This window comes from Castanea sativa, chromosome 11 (genome assembly GCF_040712315.1).
Source record: "Castanea sativa cultivar Marrone di Chiusa Pesio chromosome 11, ASM4071231v1".
In the NCBI taxonomy this organism is placed as follows: Eukaryota; Viridiplantae; Streptophyta; class Magnoliopsida; order Fagales; family Fagaceae; genus Castanea; species Castanea sativa.
In genome coordinates, this window is record NC_134023.1 from 3,345,073 (window position 1) to 3,357,897 (window position 12,825).

General features: G+C 31.8%; 1 protein-coding gene across 1 annotated transcript; it reads left to right on the forward strand.

The window, feature by feature from the left end:
• Positions 1 to 703: 703 nt before the first annotated feature.
• Positions 704 to 7,779, forward strand: LOC142615107 (metal tolerance protein 4-like). Its single transcript, XM_075787801.1, has 7 exons — positions 704 to 981; positions 2,122 to 2,297; positions 3,511 to 3,709; positions 5,763 to 5,941; positions 6,040 to 6,190; positions 6,902 to 7,032; positions 7,334 to 7,779. The coding sequence occupies exons 1-7, from the start codon at positions 780 to 782 to the stop codon at positions 7,511 to 7,513; spliced, it is 1,218 nt and encodes a 405-aa protein (XP_075643916.1). The 5' UTR covers positions 704 to 779; the 3' UTR covers positions 7,514 to 7,779.
• The last annotated feature ends 5,046 nt before the right edge of the window (positions 7,780 to 12,825 follow it).

Genomic DNA, 12,825 nt, shown 5'->3' on the forward strand with positions numbered 1-12,825 from the left:
AGTTAAAATTTGGTAAGTTTAGCTAGTATTTAATTACTAAAAGTACTTTTTGGAATTATTTTTATATTTACTTATAAATGAGTACGTATTAGAGGACTAACAAATTAAAATTTAGAGACATTAATTATAGTCCGTACTAAGTCTCTGTTTTCATACACGTTGCGTTTTATAATTGGCGTTTTTTTCTTTTTTTACATGACAACTCTGACACTGATGGCCACTGTTTATAAACAGTAGCAGTAGTTGTTGATTTTGTTAACAGTGCACTTATGTACTGTTTACAGGACTACAATTTCACTTTTTAATAATTTTTTATTATTAAAAATGAGATTTACGATATTATTTATATATTTAAAAATTATTTTGCTATAATATTTTTAATTTTTAATAATAAGTTTTATCCAAATGGACTCTAAATCTGATTTAAAATCTAAGTTTACAACTATAAATTCTAGTTAGTTTAACCATATCTAATGATTAAATAAGAGTTTTAAGAATGAATCTTTACCTATCTTAAAAATCAATTGGTATACCCATCTAATAACCGATTGACATCGTCATCTAACGATGAAGATTTATTATCATAAAAGCAAACCGCATAAATAAACGTGGCATACAACTGGTTTCATACAAAAAAAAGCAAACAAGAAGTGATGTGCTACAGATAATATATGGCAAGACATGTCAGTGAAGTGAAGACACATGAACACAGAGACAAAGACAAAGCAAAAACAAGAACACAGAGAGTCAGAGATAGAGAGAGAGAGAGAGAGAGAGATATGGAGGATAAGGATCTGAAAATGCCGATTCTGGGGGCGAGTAGAAGTGGTGGAAGAGGGGGTAGACTGAGTCGGACGTACTCGGTGAACTCGCTAAGGAGCGAGTTCGTGTCAAGGTTGCCTGATAAGCTTCGTTCTGTTATTGACCATGAGTCTGGTCCATTCGACCTTGACCTTTCCAAAGCCTCCGGCTTAACCAAAGGTCTCTGTCTCTGTCTCGCTCTGTGTTTGGTTTATCAGAAAAAATGCAGGAAAATAAATGGGTTCATATAATATATACAGACAAGTACATTGGATAAAACAAACATAACTGATTGCTTTTAACTTGAAAACGTGAGAATATGTCTTGTTTTGTTTGTACACTTTTACACAACATTTCACTTTTTTTTTTCTCTCTCAACTTGCTAAGGTGTATGCTGTGATTGGTGTCAATGTTAGGCCTATTTGAATGTGAAAAAACGGTGATGTTTTGGATCAATCATAGCTTGTTAACTCAATCAATTGTGTATATATATGGATCAAGCTACCCAACTCAATAACTTTTCATTTAAGTAACATTTAAAAAAATTCATCGTTTAGATTATCTGTTTTCATTATGTGTAACAAATTTTGTGTTAGTTAGATGTTATTTACTATTTCTTTATAAACTCATCTTTTATCATAATTTTAGAAATTTAAACCATGTTATAGATGAGAAATATTGATATACGATCATTGTGAGATTTTGCAGACATGAATAAAAAATTATTCAAAAATACACAATGAATAAAAAATTATTGAGTTTCTACCCCAAAAAAAAAAAACATAAAACTAATCAAATGTAAAACCCATTACACATAGAAGGGATTATGCAGAACAGCAGAAGAATAACAATTAAAAAAAAAAAAAACTCTTTTTCTTTAAACTGCCCTTTCTGCACTTTTTTACATCTGTTTTATACAATTAAGGTCCTAGTGTCGCGACTTGTAAGTTGCGTTGCATTTTGATACTGTAGGAATACTGTAAATGTTATGCCGTTATGGGGACCATGGTTTTGTGTAATAGCATGAGCTACTAAATATAACTGAATATTGGACTTGGGTTTTCTTCTTTCCTTAGTGCTAGATGTACATTATGCCTACATATGTTTTTAAATTCACACACACACACACACATATATATATATATGTATGTATGTATGTATGTATTGTACTGTAGGCCTAGGAAGTAGCTGGGAGAAGAATTTAAAGTTTCATTTAAATTGGGGAACAAGAAGAAATGAGATTATGAATATAAAGTCATGAGTGAAGTTAAAAATTTCTTCCTTTTCTTACAATGAATGAATGCATTGTCTTCATTATAGGAGAAAGGGACTACTATGAAAGACAAATCAATACCATGAAATCCTTTGAAGAAGTCGATTCTTTGGTGACAGCTAACGGTATTGATGATGAGGATGGACAGGCTAAAGAAGATGCTCGACATGAAAGAGCAATGATGATATCTAATTATGCAAATATAATACTTCTGGCATTTAAGGTGACGCAGATATATAACTTTTTTATTTTCATGGTCTACCAGACTCCAAGAAGGTGTCTCTGACCTGGATTGTGTGTTTTAAAACTTTGTGAGGCATATATAAAGAAGACTGGCTTTCATTTTTGTTCATGTTTTACAGGATGTATGTTTTCAGTTGAGTTTGATGAAGAAAAAACCCCTATTTTTTTAAAACTGTTAAAGCTTTGGGAAATCCAAGTTTTGTTTCTGATAAAGCTCAAAGGTGGAACTTGTAAAATAATGTAATCTAACCAAACAATATTCTGGAAAAATATATATACTTTGAGTTAAAAAGCATTTAAAATAAATCATTTTATTTGACAAAAGTATTAAATTGATTAACATCTATCCAGGCACCCCTAAATCACCATTTTTTGTAGTATGTTACTGGCTAGAGGCAAGTCAAAAGGGATGTTCTTTAGTAAGGTTCCCTATGTTATATATATATATATATTCATACATGTATATTCTTCGTACATGTTTTATATGTTCTTAACATACATGCCAATTTTCATATCAATCAGATGCTATTTACCATTTGATTTATAAACTCATCTTTTATGCATTATTTTAAATTACAAAAATTTGAATTTTAACAATTGATTAATGACATGTCTATTAATCTTTAATCACCTCGAAATTTTGCAAGTACGAAAAATATACGATAATAATGTAATCTAATGGTGGATTTGTCAATATTCGCATCCAATTAAAAAATATTGAGTAGTGTAACATTGTTTAGAGTTACACCTAGTGTAACTCTAAGCAATGTTACACCACCTAATAACTTATTATTAAATTAATATTTTGAAAATCCAACCATTGAATTATATGTTCTATATGTTCTTAACATACATGCCAATTTTCATATCAATCAGATACTATTTACCTTTTGATCTATAAACTCATCTTTTATGCATTATTTTAAATTACAAAAATTTAAATTTTAACAATTGATTGATGACATGGCTATTAATCTTTGATCACCTCAAAATTTTGCAAGTATGAAGAATATACGAAAATAATGTAATCTAATGGTGGATTTGTCAATATTCACATCCAATTAAAATATATTGAGTAGTGTAACATTGTTTAGAGTTACACCAGGTGTAACTTGAACCCAACCCTATATATATATATAACCCATTGCTCATATAAAAACTCCCAGAATAACAATATGCATTACAATGTGCAGGTCTATGCCACAATAAAGAGTGGATCTTTGGCCATTGCTGCATCAACACTAGATTCTTTACTTGATCTCATGGCCGGTGGCATTCTTTGGTTCACTCACCTGGCAATGAAGAACATAAATATCTACAAATATCCTATTGGAAAGTTGAGGGTGCAGCCAGTAGGCATAATTATCTTTGCTGCTGTCATGGCTACACTTGGTATGTTGCAGTACCTTCACCTGCCTTAGGTTTCCATTGGTTTTCTGTCATTTCATTGTTGACTACCTTTTTCTATGGTGAACTTGTTTGTTAATTGAACCTATCCAATTATCGAATTACATTTCATTGAAGACATATAAAGCGAAGTAAATGCAATGTAATTGATTTTTAACAATTGAATTTTCTTGTTAATAGTTTAAAAATATAGGAACTTGATCGTATGTTATATAAATGACCAAAATTTTTTACGAATACTCCTAATTTAGTGAAATATTGTATACAAAGTAAAAGAAAAAACAGGGAACTAGTTTTCGTATTATTCTAATGAATAGTTTCTGGATAGTTGGACCAGATCACATCAGCTTTCTAGCATAGGCATCATAATCGATGTTTAATAATTGGCTTTTCTTGTTAAGAATAAAGAAATAGGAACTTGAAATATTGTACTTCTAATTGGTGAATTATAAAAAAATGTTTACGAATACTCCTAATTGGTGAAATTTTTTACACAAAAGTAAAAGAAAATACAGGGACTTTTTTTTGGTATTCTTCTAATGAATGGTTTCTGGATAGTTAATTAGACTACATAAAGCTTTCTAAAGCAACCCGTATCAATAATTACTGCTGTGGTTGATATAATGAACTGTCTTCTTTCTTGTCACAACAATATTGAAGTACCTAAACAGTTAGAAACCAAATACATTATTTAATACTAGCAAGCTTGTTGATACATTTTTGAATACATGTGAAGCACGACTTAGATAAGGACTTATGAAAGACACATTAGGAACTTATTCCTGAAAAGTGTGGCTTACTCATACTTCCTTAGTGATTGATTAAGAATAAGAGCTTCCTCCTGCAGTTTAAACATGCATAAAACTTTCAATGTTCACTTGAAGTTTGAGGTAGGCAGAGAGCTTTTAAAATGCTCTGATATTTGTTCTTGTTTGGACACATGATCTGACATGTTGTTGTAATTTACATCTAAGTGCCTGGGGATATAATGGCTGAGCAATTAGGCATCCAGAAAAGGTTATATTGGTCATTCTTGTCATTTTTCTGGGGACTGCTTGAGGCTTGAGCTTAATATAATTCCAGATGGGTTTAACTAGAACTTTCATATAGTTAGTGGATGTACCTGTCACATTTCCCTGCTGCTTATGAAGAAGCTCTGTGAATTGCTATGTTTAGGGACAGCACCTGCTTCAAGTTTCAGTGCGTAACTGCCCTTAAGCAAAGGATAATTTAGAAGTTCCCTTCTCATAATAAAGGAAGTAGAGACCATTGCTTTATGACCAATACTTTGTGTTGGAAAAAGCGTGCACTGGCCTCTCAGAAACTAAGGGTAAAGCGCAAAGCTCAGGTGCTGGCTAGATTGAAGTAAAGCGCTCATCTATCATATACAATAAATAATAATCTCTAATAACAAGATTTATAACATATAGATTTTTTATTGGCTTTTCACTTTGTTAATAAATCTGTGTGCCTTTTTACTGTTTTTTATTATTACTGTCTTTAGATTTGGTGATTGATTATTGTGGCTGAATTGCATGTTGGATTATCTGTTGGGAATACACTTAACTTGTTGAACTAATCAGATTAATACATTGTATAAGTGTTTGGGGTTGAAATCAGATTTTTTTTTCTATAGGTATCAGACCTTTTAGAACACATAAGGGTCTAAATCAGATTTTTCAAGGAATAATTAATTGCAACTACTATGCTCTATTGATTAATTACTTGCTAGACTACGTAGTATCAAGAAGAATTATGTATTCAGTTGTGTTCATGACCTCAGAATATTGCTTAATTTCTTTGCAGAAGATAATCTGACCGTTGGGTTTCTCACAGGCTTCTTCTTACATTCAACAATTGTAACTTGCAAAAGATTTGCATCTAATGTTATAATATTCTGTCTCAACTTATTCAAAAGTCTTGATGCTTTTCAAAAATAAAAACCCTGATGAAACTATTAGGGGTTTTCTTCTCTGAATGTGGAATAGATTCCTTTTGATAAGGTTGGGATTGTTACACCCTTCCATTTTTCTTACAGGCTTTCAGGTGTGGCTTCAGGCTGCAGAAGAACTAATTAAAGATGAACCTTCTGAAAAACTGTCCAAAAGTAAATTGATATGGATGTGCGCAATCATGATATCTGCTACTGTAGTAAAACTTGCCCTCTGGATATACTGTAAAAGCTCAGCAAATGATATCGTCCGTGCATATGCAAAGGTTTCCTATCTCTACTTTTATATTTTTAAGCTTCTGTCATATGTATTATCCTTCTAGCTATCAGCTGTATAACTTCTTGAAATGATGCCAATGTGCAGGATCACTTTTTCGATGTGGTAACTAATGTGGTTGGATTAGCTGCAGCTCTTCTTGCCGATAAATTTTTATGGTGGATTGACCCCACTGGTGCCATCATCCTTGCATTGTACACAATTTTAAATTGGTCTCAAACTGTATTTGAAAATGCAGGTACTCCTTCAACCTCATTTTTATTCTGTTTGATCTCACAATCTTTTGCATGATTCTGACAAACAAACAAAAAGAATAAAAACGAAGTTCATCTCTAAAATCTTGTAAGTTTTCTGTCAAAGTTTTACTTCTGTGTCCACTACTATTCACCCACCACTTCCTTTCATATTATCCCTACAAGATTAAAGGTTATGCTTCCTTTGGATGTTTGTTCTTTTACTATTCATCACAATAGTTGTTGAAGTTGGAGGCTTTTTAAATTCCAGTGCTTTCAGAGATTGCTATTTGGGCTCTTTATGTTGATTGATTTCTGTTAATTTTATTTTTATCTGTGCTTTTATTTATATATTAGTTTGGTTTAAGAAGGATATTCTTTTATCTGAATCATTGATGCTTCAAAAGGTTTTAGTTTTACCTCCCAGAAAAATGAAGAAACGAAGAGAAGAATATCAAAATAAATTCTGGTTTCATATTTAATTTATCAAGGACGTAGCATTCAGGATACTGGTAGGTTGGAAAAGAAGGAAAAATATCTATTTTTTTGCAGAAATTGAAGTTATAGATACAGTGCCTACTTCCTTATCCCAATGCATGTGTCCTACAAAATTTACTATAGATAAATTCTAATTTGTGCTTGGCTATGCTTTATGTACTTTACATGGCTGTAATATTCATATTTAGAACTATTTTAAGCTGTGTTTCTTGATGCAGTTTCTCTTGTGGGACAGTCTGCACCTCCTGAAGTCTTGCAGAAACTAACATATCTTGTCATGAGGCACCCTCAAGTCAAGCGTATTGACACTGTCCGTGCCTATACCTTTGGTGTTCTCTATTTTGTAGAGGTGAGTCATGTAAATTTCTGAGTAAAAATAAATAGTGGCGAGCTTTTGATCACAACTTCAATCTTTTATTTCATTTTAAAAAGAAGTTCTGAGTCTACAATAAGACATCAAAACTGTGATCCTCCCTTCCCTTTGAGATGCCATTGAAGAAATTGCGAATGAAATATTTTGTGGGAGATTTTCCTTTAAATTTTATTATGCTATGCAGATGAAATTTTTGCAAAGTTACATTAGACTCTTCTAAGCATCCTAGTTTTGAATATCTAGCAAAGTAATGATCTTTATTCTATTGTTGAAACAGGTTGACATTGAACTCCCAGAAGAGCTACCCCTAAAAGAAGCACATACCATCGGAGAGACCTTGCAGGAGAAGCTAGAGAGACTTCCGGAAGTTGAGCGGGCATTTGTTCACCTTGATTATGAATGTGATCACAAGCCAGAGCACTCTGTACTCAGCAGACTACCCAACAATTCGACTTGAATTTTGAATAGCTCAGACAAGTCTGACATGGAAGATGTGTTATAATTTTTTGACATTGTGGAATTAAATCGTTCACCTTGATTATTTTTAGTTTATTTTATTTTATGAGTTGAGTTTGGCCCCTAAGGTAAGGGAGGGTCATGATTCATGAGATGTGGTCCAGCTGAATTGTGTTAGCCCTTGAGAAAATAGTTGTCTCTTCGCCTAAGCTGCTCACTTTTCTTGCTCATTCCCTATCAATAATTCTTTAATAGTTCCCCTTGTGACATGCTAGTGCAATTATGATTTATTGTCTCCATTGGGTTTCAAATGCTTTTTCTTTATGTTGAAGCACAGAGGCAATTATTATGTATGAAGCTCTTTTTGTCGTTCACAATTAAAATGTGAAAAAACTTAAATTTAGACTCTAATAACTCAAGCTACTGATAAATTAATTAACTGTAACTAAATTTTTTTATATTAATTTTAGTGTTTAACAAATTGTTAGATTACATAATGACAGTTAATATCACTAAAATCTAAAAGCAATGAAATTCACAATCTAATTTGATGACGAAGTGGAAAATCTTTGATGAACTCCTTGGCGGAAAAACTACTCCAAGTATCCAACCCTATAGGAAATTCATTATAGAAGAAGTTACAACATTCAGAACTTATCAAACTTTTATAACCTAGACTCTCTATGCAATCTCAACAAACTTTGGAAAGAACGAGTAGGCCATATAACATGCTACATAACGAAATAAGTTTGACCTGATGTTTTTACCAAAAAAAAAGTTTGACCGGATTTTTTTTCTTAAATATTTTCAAAATTTATGCTGTTTGGCAAAAAAGGCCATATATATGTGTCTGTGTGTGTATATATATATATATTAATTATTCTCATACAAAATCTATTTATAGTTAGGCGTCTTTACTTTCTAGAATTGTTGTCCACCTTAGATACTTAAGCTTGGTTTGGATAGTGTTGAACGTGTCCAGCGTTCAGCGTTTTTCTCTTTTTTTTTTTTTTTTTTCTTGTCCCCTGCGGCCCGTTTCTGCTTTTAGGAGACAAGTGACTGTGTGTGACTGTTTACACACTGTTCACGCACTTTTCAGTTTTTTTATTTTTAAAATGGGACTTGCAGTACTATTCATACATTTTAAAATTATTTTACTACAGTATTTTCAGTTTTTAGTTTTCAGCTTTATCCAAACGGACCCTTAATATATTTGTTTTGGGTATACATGGTAAGATATGTGAGTGAAAGATAGAACTTAGAAGACACATGAACAAAGAGACACAGAAACAACAAAAATAAGAATAGAGAGACGCAGTGACACAGACAAAGATAGAGAGATAGAGAGAGACACAGAGACAGAGACACAGAGAGAAAGATGGAGGATACGGATCTGAAAACGCCGACTCTGGGGGTGAGTCAAAACGGTAGAGGAGGGGGGAGGCTGAGTTGGAGGTTGTGCTCGGTGAAGTCATTGAAGAAAGAGTTCGTGTTAAGGTTGTCTGATAAGCTTCGCTCTGGTGATCTCGACCCTTAGTCTGAAACCTTCGGCCTTGATCATTCCACAATCTCCGGCTTAACCAAAGGTCTCTCTCTCTCTCTCTCTCTCCCTGTGTGTTTGGTTTATCAACAAAATGCAGGAAAAGAACAAAAAGAAAATGGTGTATGCATGTATGTATATAATTTGCACATTGCACAGAAACGTACATACGATAGAACAAACTTCACTAATTGCTATTAAGGAAAACGTGAGAATTTGTTTTGTTTTGTTTGTCTTTTACACTTTTACATAACATTTCACTTTTTTTTTTCTCGACTTGCTGTGGTGCATGCAGGCTGTGATTGGTGTCAATGGGAATGCCTATTTGAATGTGAAAAAAGTGATGTTTTTGATCAATCATTTGTTTGTCAACGCAATCTATTGTGTATATACGAGGATCAAGTTACACAACTCAAAAAAAATTTCATTTAACTAATATTTTAAAAACTCAACCTTTAGATTAATTATACGATTTCATTCTCCTTAACATGTGCATCAAGTTTTGTGTTGATCATATGTTATTTACTTTTTATTTTTTATTTTTACAAACTCATCTTTTATGCATAATTTTAAAATTAAAAATTTTGAAATTTTGAACATGTTATAGATGAGACATATTTATATGGTCATTGTAAAATTTTACAGACACGAAGGGTAGAATAATAAAAAATAATTCAATCTTGAATTTTTCAAAAATACACATTGAATAAAAATTTATAGAGTTTCTAAAAAAAATAAAACTTAACTACAAAGGAGAAACATAAAACTACTCACATTTAGCCAAAAAAACCCCTAATCATAACATGTAAAACCCATTACACATAGTAGGGATTATGCAAAAATTGAAGAATAAAAAAAAACTATTCTTCCTTAAAATGCCCTTACTGCTTTTGTATTTCCAATACAATTTTTTCTTTTTTAGGTTACATAGTGTAATTTGGAGAGCACAAAAAAAATCATTGAATGAGATTAAAGATACCCATCATTTGTTTTTATGAAAAATACTGAGGAAGAAGTTTTACATGGGTTTTCAATAGAATTGGAGGAAGTAGTATCTGTGTATAGGAATCACCTAAGAAAGTATTCCTTGCACACCATAAGGTCATAGGAGTTTATACTTTATATTGCTTTAAAGTAGGAGCTTCATCACGATTATATATACCCTATTATTTGTATTATCTATTTGTACTTTATGTATAATATATGTTTCAAGAATTCATGGGTTGTGCCTTTTGAATTAATTTTTAGGTCTTCTAACGCTAAACATGATGGATTATTTACAAAGAATTAATTATGTCATCTAACATTGTGGAGGCAATACTTTAATTTCTTTACCTGTATTATGATAATATCGTATACTTTTTTTACTATATAGACTAATTTTATATTTAATCATATTGTTATGCTTTACTATAATAATAGTGAGGGAAAACATCCTAATTCAAAATAATAGTAAGAAATAATTAGCCCTAGCCTAATTCTAGATTCAAAAATGGTTATATATATATATATATATATATATATATATATATTCAAAATAATAGTACGTAAGATTCTTCTCAAAAACTAATAATAATAATAGTAAGAAAAATAACAAATAGTAGCTGCACATGCTACATGTAGAGCTTTGTGTTTTGTTTCTCAAATAAATTATATATTTTATAACTTCTTGAACAAAACCGTACAACATATATATGAGACTTTAACTAGTTATAACTAAAAAAACATTTAGGGAAAGAAATGGGAGAAAATAATAAGATTCAAGATTTCCCTTTTTTTTTCTTTTTTTCATTTTTTTGTGGAGTAAGATAAAGTTTCTTTAGTTGTAGGAATCTCATTTATATCATTACATGACTGTTGTTAAAATCATCTACGTGTATTAAATCATCTACTCATTAAATTAATTAAACAATCACATAATTATCAAATATGTAATCTGATTGAAAATTCATTTGAGTTGCCACTTAATGGGTTCAAAAGAAAAAGTAGGGAAAAATACTCATACACTCCTTGAACTTTTAACCACATGCTAAAACACCCTTGAACTATTATTTTGGCCAATTTATTATATAAATTATAAACATTTGCCATAACAATACATCTGTTAGTTTTCCTCAAAAACAAGAAAAGGAAAACATCTGTTAGTTTGGTGTTAAAAAAACTAAGAGAATAGATGAGATGACCGTGTTCCTTAAAACTAACTAAAACACAAAGATAGAAAGAAAACCACGCACGATAGAAAGAAGAGAGAGGGGAGAGACTAGAGGTCTGACCGGCAGAGAAGAGAGAGAGGCGGTAGAACCAGAGCCACCACAGAGCATCTCTCCGTTATCTCGCTGGCCTAGTACTGGCGGTGCCTTGGTGGTTCCGCCGTGCTGTTCACCAACCACCACCTAGTATTTTTTTCCCCTTTCTTACGTAGTTATCGTTTCTCTCTGCTCAGACTGTGTGGTACGTACTGATCCTCATATCCTGGCTGCTTTTAAGAACTGTTGTTAAAGCTATCATTTTGCTACTATAACAACGTCAAGAAACTGTGTTCGAGGCTTTAATTATTAAGCTGTGTTTTGGAAGCAACACTTGCCAGCAGGGGCGGAGCCAGGGGGGGTCGAGAGGGGGCACTTGCCCCCCCCTGGCTCCACCCAAAAAAAGTTCTAATATTTACTTAATTTGCCTAAATGAATTTGAGGTAAAAATATAGTACTATTACAAATGAAAAGTTATAAAACTGTAGACAATACAACCAGCTGCTTGATTGGGAGCATAGCCCACTTATACCATCTTAAAATATAAGCCTATTCTATATTAACATAACCCAATTCTATTATTAAAATTAAAAAAAAAAAACAAACAAACAAACAGTTACCTTGATGCATGTTTAACTTATAACCTCATATTGTTTGATTTTTCTACTCTCTTTCTTTGGTAACTTTTTAAATGCATTTCTTGTATTGCAAAATAAATAAATGGTTAATAAATATGATGGTTTTTCAAAAATAAGTATACACGTTAAGCTAAAATAAATAGACCTATAACATATAGCTTTACAAAAATAATAGAAATTTACCTAAGTTGAGCTTTATATCTATCTAACAACTAAAAATCTTTCAATTCGTAAGTATAGTTATAGCTTTTTTTATAATTAAAATTTTAAAAGGATTAGTCATGTAAATGAATTCCTAAATAGATAAATATAATATAATGAATTTGTTATTTTATTGGAAATTTTCTTGCATTTAAATACGGCTTAGCATACACATGAGTGAATTGTGTTATTTTGTAAATTGATCTCAAATACTATATGTACATATTCGCTTGCACATGTATAGATGTTCTTGTCAAATGTAATTTTTGCCCCCCCCCCCCCCCAAGTTAGATCTTGGCTCCGCCACTGCTTGCCAGTGACGTAGACGTACGAGGATGATTAAAATAAACAAATACTAATGGCTGTAAAAAGCTTAACTTATTCTCCTAGAGCTGGAGTAATTTTAGTGCCATTGATGATATAGCTAGGATCGATATATGGGTGGATTTGGGTTAAGGGATTATAGGGTCCACTTGAAAGCAAATTAATATTTAGATCCACAAAGAACACCCCCCCCCCCTTTTTATTTTTTATTTCCATGTGTGAATTTCTCTGGTAGAAATACTTGGTTTGGTTTAATTTTTGGGTTAGGTCTACGTGGTTTAGCTAGTTTTTAAGGAACACGTGCATCTCACATATTCTGTTTGTTTTTTGACACCAAACTAATAGATGTATTGATTTGACAGAT

Coding starts and splice junctions, on each gene's coding strand:
- LOC142615107 (XM_075787801.1), top strand. CDS start 780: ATGGAGGATAAGGATCTGAAAATGCCGATTCTGGGGGCGAGTAGAAGT. Junction 3,710..5,762: donor TGCTGTCATGGCTACACTTG/GTATGTTGCAGT, acceptor TTTTTCTTACAG/GCTTTCAGGTGTGGCTTCAG. Junction 7,033..7,333: donor GTGTTCTCTATTTTGTAGAG/GTGAGTCATGTA, acceptor TTGTTGAAACAG/GTTGACATTGAACTCCCAGA.